At 33.6% G+C, this 17,144-nt stretch overlaps 1 protein-coding gene across 13 annotated transcripts in view; it reads left to right on the forward strand.

Annotated features, from left to right (window-relative positions):
- MYCBP2 (MYC binding protein 2) overlaps positions 1 to 17,144 on the forward strand; it is a 273,950-nt gene that overhangs the window by 22,928 nt on the left and 233,878 nt on the right. For all 13 annotated transcript variants that reach the window (XM_079138891.1, XM_079138897.1, XM_079138894.1 and 10 more), the window contains exons 2-3: positions 6,242 to 6,317; positions 16,188 to 16,403. In XM_079138891.1, the coding sequence (XP_078995017.1) occupies positions 6,242 to 6,317; positions 16,188 to 16,403 (292 nt within the window). The remainder of the gene's footprint in view (positions 1 to 6,241; positions 6,318 to 16,187; positions 16,404 to 17,144) is intronic.

Here is a 17,144-nt window from a genome sequence, read left to right on the forward strand (position 1 = left end):
TCACATTTTAAAATCTCTTAAATTTTGTCAGAGTTATGATAGTCTCATAAAGTTGGGAAGTGTATCTTCTTTTTATAGCCTCTGGAAGAATTAGCCTAAGATTGATATTATTTGAAAGAACACTCTAGTAAATTCTTTTATGTGTTTGGAAAAATTCACCAGTGAAGCCATGAGTATAGAATTTTCTTTGTGATAAGATTTTGATTAGAAATTTAATTTTTTTAATATAAAAAAAGATTTAGTACTGTTCAGATATTGCATTATTTTTCCTTGTTTGGTGTTGAGAACTCATAATTTTCAATTTGTTTTGTTTCATATGGTCAAATTTGTAGGCAACATTTGTAGTAATGTATCCTCTCTTATTGCTCACATTGATAATTTATGCTTTTATTTTTTTTCCTGTGAATGTAGCTAGGGATTTATTACATTTATTACTTTTCTTTGATTTTCTCTGTTGAATCTTTGCTTTCTATTTCATTGGTGTCTGTTCTTATTTTTATTTTCTTCTTTATATATTCATTGCATTTATTTTGCTGTTCTTTCTGCCTTCTTGTGTTGTAAGCTTAGGCAACCTAGGTAATTTACTTTCAGACTTTTGTTTTTGGTATATACATTTGGGTATATGCAAAAAGCTATGCATTTAAGAAATGAATTCCTTCCACAAGTTTCGATGTCATAATTTTTATTTAAATAAAAACATTTTCTAATTTCCATTATGACGAGTTCTTTGTGTTTGCCAAACATTTGGGAATGTCTTACTTTTCTTTCTGTGGTTGCTCTCTAGTTTAAATTTTTGTGATCAAATAATTACCTTACGATTCAGTCCTTAGAAATTTGTTGAGACTTGATTTATGGTCCAGAAAATCATCTGTTTTGATAAATGTTCTATATGTATTTTAAGAGAATATGCATTCTGCAGTTGTTGGATTTGGTTTCCTATGTAGTCCATTAGGTCAAGTTGATTAATCTCATTTTAAAATTTTTCTGTATTTATTTTGTTTTACTCTTATTGTATCAATTACAGAGAAAGGTATATTAAAATATACTCTATTCAGTTGTGGATTTGTATTTTCTTTTTTGCCAATTTGTTTCCTATTATTTTGACACTGTATGTTAATAGGTGCATTCACATTTTGAATTGTTTTCTGTTGAATTAAGCCTTTCAGCATTATAAAATGTTCTTCTCATTTCTTAGAATACTGTAGTCTTAAAAGTTATTTTGCCAAATATTGATACAGCCACACTAGATCTTTTGGGAATCTGAATTTGAAATACATCTTTTTCTATTGCTTTTCTTAAAATTTGTCCTTTTATTGAAAATTATGTCATACCAATTTTTAAAGAAAGACCTTTTAATATTTAATGTAATAGTGGTCACTCAGGATTTAATTTTTTAAAGCTTTTATGGGTGTAAAAGCATCTATTTTTATCTTCATTAAAAAAATTTTTTTAGTTGTTAATGGACCTTTATTTTTATTTATTCATATGCAATGCTGAGAATTAAACCCAGCGTCTCAGACATACTAGGCAAGTGCTCTACCACAGAGCCATAACTCCAACCCTATTTTCATTTTTAAAATATATTTTTGGTAGCCTATATAATTCTAAGTTCCTTGATGCCCCTCTTTACCATACTTTTGAATACAAAGAACGAACATTTTTAATTATATTGTTTCTCTAAGTGTATCTCTTTTCTCTGACAGCTTTTGAGACTTTCCCTTTATCTTTTGTTTTAGTGGTTTGACTATTGTGTGCTGAGATGTCTCTTGCATTTTCTGCTGGAAGCTCCCTTAGTTTCCTAAATCTCTTAGTTAATTTATTCATTTTGGGAAAATTATCAGTAATCATCTCTTCATATTTTGCTTTTGTTTTATTAATTTTTCTTTCTCTTGAAATTCCAGTTATATGAATATGAGACTATTTGACTATGTCCCAAATGTCTTATACTATTTCATTTATCTTATTCTTTTTTTTGACTAAATTTTGATATTTTTCTCTTGGCCTTTCTGCAAATCCATGAAATGTATCTTCTTGTGTCATATTCTGCTCTTAAAACTGTCTGACAAGTTCATAATTTTAAATATAGTTGTTCCCCCTTCTCTGTAACTTTCTGTGGTTTATAGTTACCTGTGGTGAATTATAGTCATTAAATGGGGGGTTCAATCCCCAGAAACACCCCCAAAATGGAAAATTCCAGAAATAAACAACTTATGAGTTTTAAATTGCATGCTGTTCTGAATAACATGATGAACTCTTGCACTGTCCAGCTCCATCCTGCCTGGGATGTGAATCATTCCTTTGTCCAGCATACCCATACTGTCTATTAGTCACTTCGCTGTCTCAGTTAGCAGATGGACTAGTGTGGTATTGCAGTGCTTGTGTTCAGGTAACATGTAAGATTTGGTACTATCAGGGTTTCAGGCCTCCACAGGAGGTCTTGGAATGAACCCCCCTTCCCCATAAGGGAGCACTACTCTATTTATAGTTCTGGAATATCTGCTTGTTTCTTTTTAAATAGAATAAATTGAAGATTTCCTTATTTGATTCATTTTGTTCATCTCTACATCTGTTTGAAGTCATTGTCTTCTAACTTCAATATCTGGATTATCTGTGAGTCTGCCTAATTTTCTGGCTTTCTCTTAACTGTCTACTGAATTATTTTGCTTTTTTTGGCTGTCCCTTAATACGTTTATATTGTGCCCCAAACAAAACCAACATTGTATGCAAAAATCAGTTACTTTCTTTCAGATAATGTTATTTTCTTCCAGAAAGGTTTCTCTTTTCTTCCAGAAAGGTTAGACAGATAGCATGAGGTATTGATTTTTTCTGTCCATTCAGGGATTGAGTAGACCTCTTTCTCTGCTGGGATTCAGTCTTCTGAACACAAGAAGACAATGGAAAATTTCCTCATTCCTTTTGATCAGGCTCCCTATCCTGCTTCGTTGCTCCCATGACTGAGGAGATGTACCGCTGAGAAAACTGGTCTTGCATCTGGGCCTTTTCTAAATTCCAATCTGTCATTTCAGATCATGTGGACATCCAAAGCACCGCCAGTTTTTTTGTTTGCTTTAGTAAGAGTTCCTTTGCCTATACCAAGCTCGGTTCTTATGCATGCTCAAACTTTTTAAATGTCCCCGTGGAAAAATTGCTAGTGGTTTCAGTTCACCTTGGAAGTACTCTTCTGTCTGGATCTTTGGTTTGTCTAGTCCTCATTGTTTCCACAGCTCTTTTACATTAGTCTAGTCCTTGAAGGAAGAGCAATGGCTTGTTCCTCTTTAGTATCTTACATTAGGGAAGTTCAGGTCAAGAGTCTTTCTTTACAAAAAGAAAAGGCACATAATTTTAAGAGTGCTTGTTTGTATAAGCATAGTGATGTATTGAGTAGTCTTATCTGTATTACATACTAGTAAATATATATATATATTTTTATATGAATCTTCCTGATTCAATATTATCAAAGTGTAACTTGGACTAGGGGTCAGCGAACAATGACTGATGGACTAAATCCTGCCCTGTTCTTCCTCCTTTTGTGTGGCCTATAAGCTGAGAATTTTTAAAAACATTTTTTAAAAGGTTGAACAGAGGAGGAAAGAAAAGAAAAAGAATACTTGGTGTGGCACATGGAAATTAAATGAGGCACAAATTTCTGCATTCAGAAATGAAGTTTTATTGCCACACATTTGTTTATGTGCTGTCTGTGGCTGCTTTCATGCTATAGTGGTTGAGTAGTTGCCTCAGAGAGCCTATTGCCCACAAAGTATGAAAAGTTTACCCTTAGCTCTTTATAGAAGAGTTTCACCTAGACCATTGGCTCAGGAATTTTTTAGTTTTCATTACAAAGTAAAAGGTTGAAAACTTGATTCCAGAAGTTGTGTAAATTTGAATTTATCAAAATCCTAGTATTTTACAGTTAGAGAGAACCTCAGAGATAATATCCTTCATTTCTTTAAAATTTTTTTTTAAATCGTTGATGGATATTTATTTATTTATTTATTTATTTATTTATTTATATGTGGTGCTGATATTCGAACCCAGTGTCTCGCACATGCTAGGCAAGTACTCTATCACTGAGTCACAACCCCAGCCCTCCTTCCTCTCTTTATTGACAAATGAACAAATAGATTTGAATGAGAAAGATTTTAGTTATATTATGACTGATTTTTTTGTTAGAAAACAGACTCTGATAGAAAAACTAATGATCTATATCACTGAACAACTTGCAAAATCCATTTGTTCTTATATTGCAGAAGCATTTGGTTTTCTCTCAACAGTGTAGCTATTAAGAAATATTCTTCCTTTGAATTTTTAAAGTAAATATTTAATGATAAACAAGGCATTTTACCTTTCATTTTTAGCTATTATTCTTTCATATCTCATGGGTATGAGGTTCTTTTTGTGAGAAGGCTGAAAGTCTTACAGGACTAATTCCAGACATTCTTCATTAAGCTTCTTATTGATTTAGGATTTAAAGTTCTAAATAATAAAATTAGAAATTCCAACATCAATTTTTAGTGTTAAGGGTGATTCCTAGAGTTTTGTATATTCATCCTCACATATGAAAAATTTATTCATTCTCAGATATAATCATATAATGGAATATTTTATTACTAGCAAATAGTATTATTTTCCAATGTTGAGTACAGATTTTCTTTTTATAATTTTCTACTTATTACTGGATCTTTTTTATTTCTTTTCTTCCTTCCTTCCTTTTTTGAGGGGGCAGGTGGTACCAGGGATTGAACCTAGGGGCACTTAACCACTGAGCCACATCCATAACGCTTTTTATATTTTATTTAGAGACAGGATCTTGCTAAGTTGCTGAGGCTGACTGGCTTTGAACTTTTGATCCTCCTGCCTCAGCTGGAATTAGACTGAGTTTTAAATGAAGGGAAATACCCACTTAGATTTATGATTTTAAAAGGTGACCTAGTTTCTATGCGAAGAATGGAGTGAAGGGGGATAAGTGTATATGTATACAAGTGAGTTAAGAAACTGTCAGTGGTCCAGGCAAAAGATGGTGATAACTATATTATTACCGTAACCACGGTAGAGATGTTGTAGACAGAATCAAGAACTATTACAAGATATAATCGACAAGATTTTGTTGACTATTTTAAGAAGGGAAGCTGAAGGAATTGTTAAGGATAAATTTTCTTATGCTGTTTGCTCTTATCTGTCTTGACATTTTAGTATCTTAAACTCAAATGTCTTCAAAATAGACTTTAGTATATATTCTTCCACCTCACTTCCCTATTTTGAGGGGCAGGGAATTCCAACCCCCAAATTACCTAGGTTTAAAACTTTTTCTTTGATTGTTGCTTCTACCAGTTATCAGGTCTAAGGACTGGACTTCTTCAGGCATCTAATATTTTCTTCCTCCTCCTTTTCTTCCTCTTCCTTCTCATCTCCCTTCTCATAGTTATCTTATTCCCACCTCTTCCCTACTCCTAACCCCTTTTCTTTTTGTCTTTTTAACAACTGTTGTATCCTCTTGCTATATCATTATACTGTGTTTTCTGTTTAAGTATCTGAGCTCTTTCAGGGTAAGAACTGTCTTTCATTTTCTATCTTCACTACCTAGTAGTGTGCATCTCAGTGTGGTGAGCACAAAATATTAAGTGAAATGAAAATAAAACGTTTGCCTTGACTCTTTTTTCTTCCATCATAATCCTTATTACCACATTTTTCCCCCTCTTTTTTAGAGTCATTCATAGACCTTTGTCTCAAAATATATTTTAGTCTTAGGGTTGTGAGGTAATGAAAAACTAGTTACTGGATATACAAAGTATATGAGTTCAGAATTTTTTCTATATTAATTCAGTAAAAAACTGACTTGAGTGTTTTTTTTTCACTGTAACCCTCATTGCCACAGAAAGCAGTTTTTTTGTGGGGAGGGGACATGACTGATGTTTATTAGCAATCCCCACTGTTAATAAAGTTCTAAAAAGCTTGATTTGATACCATTTTCATGTTTCACTTTTTGTAAAAGTTTTTTTTTGTTGCAGAATTCAAATTGTATAATTATTTATTATTTAATGTATTTCCTAGCCGTCCAGTATGGTACACAGCTCAATAGCTTCTTTATTTATTTGTAGTATCTTAATGTGTATACACAGTATCCTGTTTCATGGAAAGTTTGTAAGAGAAATATTCAAGTGTTGTTTTGGCAATACCTGTTTTTAATAGCTTTGTATGTTATATGAATATTCATAATTATTTTTTCCACTTTTTCAATTTTTAGGAATAAGAAAATTTTAAATAAGAAGAAATTGAAAAGAAAACAGAAGAGCAAATCAAAAGTGAAGACAAGAAGCAAGGTAAAGTTGCTGGTAATTTATAGGGAATAAGGACTGTTTCATATAGTAATTTGAAAAAAATGACAAAATTTTAAAAATGTGAGTATAATTAGCAAAACGTTGTTTCTGTGTGCTGGAGTGATTTTGTAAAAACTTTTTATTATTTGGTTCTGCTTTTAGCTTTATCTTTACTTTAGGCTATTTTTTGTCCAGTAGACTGGAAGTTTAATATCTGGGTGTTGAAAAATACTTATTATTTATTCTCATTATCTTTGATCAGTCCTTTGGGGGAACATATCCTTTGCCATTCTCTGTTTTTCATTTTGACTACATGTATTTGAAATAGTAAAATTGGCTTGTGAGTTGGGACTTGGATTTGGGTTCATTATATTATGCCTTTCTTGACATGAATTAAGGAGACTCTTGGTGTGTCTATGTTGTTCTGACCATCTTTTGACTGTTGATGGTTGTGCAAAAGAAGAGGTAATGTGGATATTCGTTTTAGGGGGAACTGTAGAGACCAGGGATTTATTTTTCCATCTGATACAGAAGTCTTGTCTATAAAGTCTATCTAGAGCCAACTTTCTATTTTTTAAAGAGTGTTTTCTACTAAATAGTTGTACTAAGAAATCTAGACAAGAGGAAAAGAAGTGTTGTAACTATGGTGTACTGGACAGTTCCATTTTGAGTTAGAGAAACAGTAGCTTAGCTAGGTCTGCATAACATATTTAAGTTCCATAGGTAAATCTTTCCTGCTCTTTTTTATTAGTGTTCTTGCTATTGTAATTGAACAGAATCTACTTTGAAGTGGTAAATCAAATAAAATAATAGTGGGGGATGGAATTTATTTCATTCCTCTATCTTAAAACACAGCTGGGTGCAAAAAATAATGTCATGAAATCTGTGCCTTCATCTCTTATCTATGCTTTCCTCCAATGTGGGCCTATTGCTGGTGACTGGGGGCTAGAGATGCTGGCAGCTCTGACTTCATTTTCTTTGAGAAAGAATCATCTCTTTTACTGGTTCTAGCAGAAAGTCAGGTAGAAATTTTGATTGAATTACAGCACTAATTTTGACCAGGGAGATGGGGTACTTTGGTTAAACTGAGTTAAGTTTGTAACCCTGTGACAAGCCATAGTGAGCAGACCATGTGGAATGGGGGAATGGTGGTTACCCCAAGGAAAATATTGTTGGGCAGAAAGAAAAATAATAGGTGTTCAGTTGTGTCATCTCTCATTACCTCTGATTTTGGAATAGAAGAGGGAGGTAAAGAGCTCTCTTAATATATAAAAATTCTCACACATAGTCATTCAGACTCCACCCTCTACCCCTTTTCCACTTTTGGTATTGTGTGCAAAGTCAGAGAGTAACAATCTTTAATGTCTTTTTAATTTCTTTTAAGGCTTCATTTGGTAATTTTCCTAAAGTGGCCATTAATGTCCAAGAAGAGATAGAAAATCAGGGTATTTTATCTCCTCTAACTACTTTTGTGCCTGTAGTAATTTAAGTTGCTTTTCTTGCCTTCAGTGTTGGATCTTCTTTTTAAGAGCAATTTTTAATAAGAGTGATATAAGTAAATCCATTCACTTAATTCTTCAAACTTTAGTTGTGTACTATGTGCAAGCATTAGGCTAGGTATTTGGATACAAAAATGCTAAGAAGCATTTCCTGATCACCATAAGCACATGTAAAATTGTGTCTTGCCCTCTATTACTTCCTAGATCATTTTTCAATTACCTTCTTTTTAAAAGTCATTTTTAAAATACCATTTAGTTATACTACTTCTGTCTTTCCTTATTGCTGTTATTGATCACTTTTTGTCTCCCTGTCCATCTGCTGTTTAATTTTCTCTTATGTAAGCTTTGATAACATGGACTTCCTTTTAAGGAAAACCCTTGCTTAATCTACTGTATTGTTCCCTATTCTTGCTGAAACAGTTTACACAAACTTGGTGGCTTAAAACAACACGAGTTATCTTAATAGTTCTGGAAGTGTGAAGTGCAGAATGGATCTCACTGGGCTCAGGTGTTAGCTAGGCTGCATTCCTTTTGGAAGCTCTAGGGCGTATATCTGTTCCTTGCCTTTTCCAGCTTCCAGAAGCTGCTGGCATTCCTTGGGTTGTGGCCCCTTGGTGAAAGCTAGCAAGAGTTTGTTGAGTTTTCTCATGCTGTATCACTCTGACACCTTTCTGTTGTTATATCTCCCTCTTTGACTAGCCTGTTACTCTTTTTGACGTACAAGGGCCTTTGTAATTACATTTGGCGAAACCAGAATAATCTCCTTACAAGAGAGATCCTTAATCACAAAATCTTTAATTTAGTCACATCTGTAGAGTTCCTTTTGCCATGTAAGGTATCATATTCACAGGTTTTAGGCATTAGGGTGTAGATATTTTTGAAGCTCATTATCCTACCCACCATACCCCTCTTGTTTATTACTTGTACTTAGCTGACAAAACTCAGTCATATATAAAGCCAGTATTTTCTGATTCCCTGAAGATGAGTTCCATGTTCTGCTGAAGGGAATTAAAGATTAAATTTTTAACAGTAGACATTGATGGTCACCCATCTCAAATGGCTCTTTCTTATCCAGACTGTTTTATTGCTTTTTATAAAATAGTTCTCCCATTTTCCACTGTGATTAATATATATGCCATTTTTCTCAAACCTCTGGTAAATCCTGTCTTCTAGCATGTCTTCACTTTCTTACAGGAGAAATGAAATGTATAACACACTGCACCTTCCTCACCATCCTGATAACAATGTGTCTATGTTAGGTCAGGTTTCTTAACAGCAGAGCTTGAGACTAGGATTTAAAGTGCACAGTTTAGAGTTTTGAAAGTTAACATATATGCCTAAAACTACTCTGATCAAGGTTCAGAACATTTCCATCATCTCCAAGGATTTTCTCATGCTCTGCTACATTCTGTTCCTTCCTGCAACCCTGGCTTTATACAACCACAGATATATTTTCTGTCACTGTAGATTAGGCCCCATTTTCTAGAACATAATATAAATGCGATCATACAGGGTGTTCTCTTTTGTATGTGACTTCTTTCCATAAATACCGTGATTTGTGTTCACATTGTTGTGCATGTCACTGGTTCATTCCTGTCTGTTTTTGTTTTGCTTACTAGTATCTCTTTGTATGGGAATATGACAGTTTGTTGATCCAGTCACCTGTTGATGGACATTTTAGTGGTGTTTCTAGTTTTTGGCCATTTAAAGATGCTATGAACTGTCATAAACTAGTCTTAGTTTGGATATATGTTTTCATTTTTCTTAGATGAATACCTGGAGTGGAATATTTAAGTGGAATTTACTTTGAGGATTTGCCAAAAGGATTCATAACACTCAAAAGCAATTTATACTCATAGCTAAGTTTTATTACAACAAAGGATTCAGAATAAGCATTAGAAAAAAGATACGTTGTGTCAGTATATAAGGAGTTATGGCACAATATAGTCTAATTCCAGGTCTTTGATCCACTTTTAGTTGACTTTTATGCAGTTAGAGATGTTGATTTAGTTTTGTTCTTCTACATATGAATACCCATTTTTCCCAGCACCATTTCTTATAAAGTCCGTCTTTTCTCCAACATATATTTTTGGCACTTTTGTCAAGTATCAGATGACCATAACCATGTGGGTTTGTCTGTGTGTCTTCTGTTCTATTCCACTGGTCTTCATGTCTGTTTTGATGCCAATATCATGCTATTTTTGTTAGGATGGCTCTGTAGTATGATTTCAGATCAGGTATTGTGATGCTTCCAGCATCACTCTTCTTGCTCAAAATTACTTTGGCTATTCTGGGTCTTTTATTCTTCCAAATGAATTTTAGGACTTTTATTTTCTAATTCTATGAAAAAGGTTATTGGTATTTTGATGGGGGGTTGTATGGAATCTGTAGCATTTGGTAATATTGTCATCTTGACCATATTAATTCTGCCAGTCCAAAAACATTGGAGGTCTTTCTAACTTTTAAGGTCTTCTTCAATTTCTTTCTTCAGCGTTCTATAATTTTCATTGTAGAGACCTTTCACTTCCTTGGTTAGATTCCCAAATATTTTATTTTTTTGAGGTTTTTGTGAATTGGATAGTTTTCCTTATTTCTTTCTCAGCAGAATCACTGTTGGAGTATAGGAAAACTATTGATTTATGAACGTTGATCAAGTATCATGTTACTTTGCTGAGTACATTTATAAGTTATCTAAGTCTTACGGTGAAGTTTTGAGTCTTCTAGATATAGCATCATGTTTTCAGCCAACAGATAATTTGACTACTTTTCCAATTTGTATCCCTTTAATTTCCTTCTCTTGCCCGATTGCTCTGATTAGAGTTTCAAGAACTCTGTTGAATAGGAGTGTGGAGAATAGAGTGATCATCCCTGTCTTGTTCCAGATTTTAGAGGAAAAGTTTTGTTTTTCTCCATTTGATATGATGCTGGCTCTGGGTTTGTCATATATAGCTTTTATAATGTTGAGATAAGTTACTTCTATCCGTCGTCTCTCCAGTGTTACTTAAGGCAAGTTATTTCTCCGTCTCTCTTCATCTCCATGAACAGGTGCCAAGTTTTACTAAAGGTTTTTTCTGCATCTATTGAGGTGATATGATTCTTGTCCTTAATTCTATTAATGTGATAAATTAACATTGATTTGTGTATGTTGAACCAGATTTGCACCCCTGGGATGAAACCCACTTGACCATGGTATACTGTCTTCTTGATGTGTTTTTGAATGTGATTTGCTAATATTTTATTTTTTTGCATCTATGTTCATCAGAGATGTTGATCTATAGTTTTCTTTCTCGATGTATCTTTGTCTGGTTTTGCTGTCAGAGTTATGCTAGCTTCATTGAGAATGTATTTGAGAGTATCCTTCCTTCCTATTTCATGGAATAATTTGAGGAAGACTGGTGTTAGTTCTTTAAAGGCAAGATGTGGTAGAATTCCATTGAGAATCCATCTGGTGTTAGGCTTTTCTTTGTTGGAAGGTTTTTAATTGCTCTTATTGCATGATATTTGTCTGTTTAGGTTTCCTGTATCTTCCTGGTTCAAATTGGGTAGGTCATATGTGTCTACAAATTTGTTGCCATCTTCTAGATTTTCCAGTTTATTAGAGTATAAATTTTTAAAATAATTTCTAATGATCTTCTGGATTTTTGAAGTATCTGGTGATATGTCCTTTTTCCTCCCAAAGTTTGGGTCTTCTCTTTCTTTTGTTTGGCTAAGGATTTATCAGTTTTGTTGATTTTTTTCAGAGAACGAACCCATTGTTGCATTGATATTTTGTATTTTTTTCATTCTCAATTTCATCAGTTTTGGCTCCGATCTTAATTATTTCCTGCCCTATACTGATTTTGGCATTAGTTTGTTCTTCCTCTTCTGAGGCCTTGAGAAGTAACATTAAATTATTGTTTTGGGATCTTTCTATTTTTTGTTTTTTTACTTTTTTTTTTTAATATAGATACTCAGTGTTATAAACTTTCCTCTTAGAACTGCTTTCATACTGTTCTAGAGATTTTTGATATGTTGTATTTCTGTTCTCATTTGTTTCTAAGGATTTCTTGATCTCTTCTTTCATTACTTCTATGATCCATTCCTCCTTTAAAAGAGTATTGTTTAATCTTCATGTGTTTATGTGGTTTCTTTGTGTTTTCTTATTTTTTATAAGTGCTTCCCAAGTCCTAGTACAGCACTTGGGTTCTGGTCCTAGTCCTTCACATTCTTTAAAAAGCCAGGGTAAGGTTTTTGAATAAACCTGGTGTATTAACCACTTTCATCTCCATTTCCACAGAGTGAGGTTTGCTGTTACTTGGCTGTTGTGAATATTGTTTAGCAGCAGGATCTGTACTTTGTGAACTTGAAGTGTCTCAGTCACTTCCCAGCCTGTCTCAGAGAGAGGGGAAGAAAGGAATAGCAATAGTGTTAGCATCTGATATATAGCCCTAAAATAAATGTCTGCTGTCTAGTTTGACATCTGTAAGACGAATTACCACTTGTAGAGGAATTGGTAGAGCCAGTATTTAACATCAGCACTGGCAATAAACAACTGCACACTAGATCAGACATTAAATAGCAGGTGTCTACTGTGTAATCCACTGTATTAATAGTCACAGCAGTATGAATGGGGTAGGAATTACACAAACTATATAAATTTTTCAGTTAGTGAAATTAATTTTATCAACTGAATTTTCAGTTAGTGAAATTCCTTTTTAAAAAATATTATTTTAGTTGTAGATGGACACAATACCTTTATTTTATTTATTTATTTTTATGTGGTGCTGAGGATCGAACCCAGTGCCTCACACACACCAGGCAGGTGCTCTACCAGTGAGGCACAACTCCAGCCCAAAATTAGTTTCTTCTTTTTTTTTTTTTTAATTTATTTTTATTGTAAACAAATGGGATACATGTTGTTTCTGTTTGTACATGGAGTAACAGCATACCATTTGTATATTCACACATTTACATAGAGTAATGATGTTTGATTCATTCCGTTACTTTTTTCCTCCCCCCACCCCTCCCACCTCTCTTTTCCCTCTATACAGTCCCTCCTTCCTCCATTCTTGCCCCCCTCCCACCCTCCATTATGTGTCATCATCCACTTATCAGTGAGATCATTCTTCTTTTGGATTTTTGAGATTGGCTTATCTCACTTAACATGATATTCTCCAATTTCATCCATTTGCCTGCAAATGCCACAATTTTATCATTCTTTATGGCTGAGTAATATTCCATTGTATATATATATATATCACAGTTTCTTTATCCATTCCTCAATTGAAGGGCATCTAGGTTGGTACCACAGTCTGGCTATTGTGAATTGAGCAGCTATGAACATTGATGTGGCTGTATTTCTGTAGTATGCTGATTTTAAGTCCTTTGGGTATAGGTCGAGGAGTGGGATAACTGGGTCAAATGGTAGGTCCATTCAAAGTTTTCTAAGGAATCTCCACACTGCTTTCCAGAGTGGCTGCACTAATTTGCAGTCCCACCAGCAATGTATGAGTGTACCTTTTCCCCCACATCCTTTCCAACACCTATTGTTGCTTGTATTCTTGATAATCGCCATTCTAATTGGGGTGAGATGGAATCTTAGTGTAGTTTTGATTTGCTTTTCTCTTATTACTAAAGATGGTGAACATTTTTTCATATATCTGTTGATTGCTTATACATCTTCTTCTGTGAAGTGTCCATTCCCATTTCCTTAGCCCATTTGTTGATTGTATTATTTGTATTCTTGGTGTAGAGTTTTTTGAGTTCATTATATATTCTGGAAATTAGTGCTTTATCTGAAATATGAGTGGCAAAGATATTCTCCCACTCTGTAGGCTCTCTCTTCACATTACTGATAGTTTCCTTTGCTGAGAGAAAGCTTTTTAGTTTGAATCTATCCCAGTGGTTGATTCTAGCTTTTATTTCTTGTGCTATGGGAGTCCTGTTAAGGAAGTCTGCTCCTAAGCCAACAAGGTGAAGGTTTGGACCTACTTTTTCTTCTATAAGATGCAGGGTCTCTGGTCTGATTTCAAGGTCCTTGTTCCATTGTGAGTTGATTTTTGTGCAGGGTGAGAGATAGGGGTTTAGTTTCATTCTGTTGCATATGGTTTTCAGTTTTCCCAGCACCATTTGTTGTAGAGGCTATGTTTTCTCCATTACATATTTTTGGCACCTTTGTCTAGCATGAGAAAATTGTATTTATTTGGGTTTGTGTCCGTGTTCTCTATTCTGTACCATTGATCTACCTGTCTATTTTGGTGCCAATACCATGCCGTTTTTGTCAAAATTAGTTTCTTAAGTGAAGAGAAAATAGAGTGGGAAGGCAAGAGACAGTTTGAAATACTGAAAAAGTGAACGAAGTAGAAACAGGAGAGATGTAGTATGATGGTTATAAAGGAAGAGGAATGAAAAATAACTAAAAGTAATAAAACAAAGAGAATTAGATGGAACAGGAAAATTTGGCTATTAGTAGTTCTAGAAAGTGAAAGGGGTAATAGGAGGAACAAAAACCAAGGTCTGGATAAGCAAATATAAAATCAAAACAATCAAACCCATGTAAAATTTTCCCCTACCAAAGTCAAACCAAAGTTAAATAATAAATGCATGAAGAAGAAAGCAATTAAAATGAAAGAAAAATTATATATGTACTGTATTTCATTTTAATTTGCATTTTCCCAACAGTTAAAGATGGTGAACTTCTTTTCATGAGTTTAATTACCTTCTGTGTATCTTTGGTAACTGTTCATGTGTTTGTCCACTTTCTAACTGTATTCCTTGTTTGTTTTTACTGTTGAAATTTGAGAACTCATTATGTATTCTGAATGCTAATTGTTTATTAGATATGTTTGCAAATTGCAAATATTTTCTCCCTGCCTGTGACTTAATTGTATTATTTTTAAAATGATATTTTCAGTTGTTCATTCATTGTGTATGGATAGTCTACATGTTTTTATTATCTACTGATCTTGTATCCTGTGACTTTGCCTAATCCACATATTACTTCTAGTAGCTCCCCACCCCAACCTCAGATTCCTTAAGATTCTGTATATGGTCTTCTGGAAATAAAGACATTCCTTTTCTGGAAGATATTTATTTTTTGATTATGTTTTTTGTTTGTTTGCTTTTTTTTTCCTTGATTTATTATATTGAATAGGTTCTCATTCAAGATTGAATTGAGTTACTAAGAGTAGTTATGTTCCCAATCTTAGGAGGGCAATGACATTCAGTCTGTTAACATGTTAGTGTGCATTTTTTAGTTACCCTTTATTAATTTGAGGAAATTCCTTCTACTCTTAAATTTGTTTAGATATTTTATTTTGAATTGGTATCATTTTTGTGAAACATTTTTCCATGTTTATTTGTAGTATCTTGTTTTTCACTCTATTTTATTTGATGAGAAATCATAGTAACTTCTTTTCTAGTGTTGTGTCAACATTATTCCTGTGTTATAAATAACCAGTATTACTTTTTTATATATTGTTAAATTTGGGTTGCTGGTATTTACTTGGTTTTAATATCTCTCAAAGATATGCTCACAAGTTAAATACCAATTTAACTTTAATATATTTCTTATTCAATGAGATATTTCCTTTTCCCAAAATGCTTTATGGAAGAAGGGCAAATTTGGGTACCAAGTGTATTTATTACTTGAGTTATCATTTTATTTATATTAGATATTTCCTAAACATACTTTAATTGTTAGAACTTGCATTTGTAAAATATAACATTTTTATATTTATAATGTACATACTGATATAAAAAATACAGTGCTATCTGATGAGTAAAATGCTGGGCACTTTTGTTTACTTGTTTAAACAAGTAAATTGTTTTATTTTAACAAATTACCAACCACGTGGCTTTTAGCCTTTATCAAAACTGATAGCTAAGGGAGATCTTAGGGAAACATGTTCATAATTGCAGTTTTCTTGGCATTAGTGTTGTTTGAATGAGAATGAAATTAATGAGTTGATGAAAATTGTCTTTTGTTGAGTCCTAATCTCTATATAAATTTCTGTCTTAACAGAAGTCAAAATGTAATTCAGCATTTTTAGTCTTTCATTGAGATGCTACAGCTTGTTTGGTGTTCCTTAAAAAGGCATTAACTTTTAACAAAGTTAAATTTTGTTAACTTTATTCATTCATAGGAATGAAAGAATATTTCTGTTAAGTTCTTTGACCTTTTTCCAGCCTTGTCAGTTTTGTTATTGTTTTATTACCCAAAAAATGGTGAAGGTAGTGGAAAGAGTACTAGAAGTTGAGGAAGTAGACTTAAAATGTCTACTGATGTGACTTTTGCGTGTCAGTTTGGCTTGTCTATTCTTTACATTTTTTATTTAAAATGGAAATTGATAGTGGAAAAGAATGTGATATTGAAATGTTCTATTTTGTATTTCAGTCTGAAAACTTGGAGAATACAGTAATCATACCAGATATCAAACTACATAGCAATCCTTCTGCTTTCAATATTTATTGTAATGTACGGCATTGTGTTCTGGAATGGCAAAAAAAGGAAACATCATTGGCAGCTGCATCTAAGAACTCTGTGCAGAGTGGAGAATCAGATAGTGATGAAGAGGAGGAATCCAAAGAGCCCCCTATCAAGCTTCCAAAGGTAAGCCACTGAATTCTATGTAGATGTACTCCCTGAGGTGTTCTGGCTATAATACATATATATGTATGGTGATTTCAAAATAACCTGACTTATGGATAAAAGTAGGTTTGGAGCAGATCAGGAAAACTCTGCAACTTCCTAACAAGAGCTCCATAAAAGTTAATAGTTGGTAACACAGTGGGGAGTACATGGAAAGCTCAGGCAGGGAGATCAGTGGGTTGGCAGGTGTTACAGGGACTATTATAAAGGTATAAAAACTGTAGAGTGGGGATGCAGACATGGAGGCAGTGAGCCATGGCAGGTGGAAATGGAGCTCCGAGCTGCTGGGCTGCCAGTGAGGTGGATGCAAGAATAAGCACAAACTGCCTTAAGCCAAGAGCCATAGTAAGCTGGGAGAGTGCCCCACCAGGGAGTGATCTCTAGTGCAGGTTTATACTTTATCCTCTTTTTTCCTGGCTGAGCAGCAGCGGAGCTGAAAGCTTTTTCCTTTTCTACCTGTTTATCATTGTACTCTTGCTATTCTGGATCTCCTTGCCTTAGGAAAGTAATCAATGTCTACACCATTTTGATACTACTCCCAATTACTAGACATATGTAAGATAATTGGTGTTATAGAAACATATGTTTTAGTAGAACAAATCATTCTTAATGAATTCTGTTTAAGTATTGGTATATTTTAGGACTAATGTTATTTTGTAAATAAAATAATTTTTCAATATAGTAAGTGTAATTAGTATTTAT

Source organism: Sciurus vulgaris (assembly GCF_902686455.1).
Source record: "Sciurus vulgaris genome assembly, chromosome: 4".
Lineage (NCBI taxonomy): Eukaryota > Metazoa > Chordata > Mammalia > Rodentia > Sciuridae > Sciurus > Sciurus vulgaris.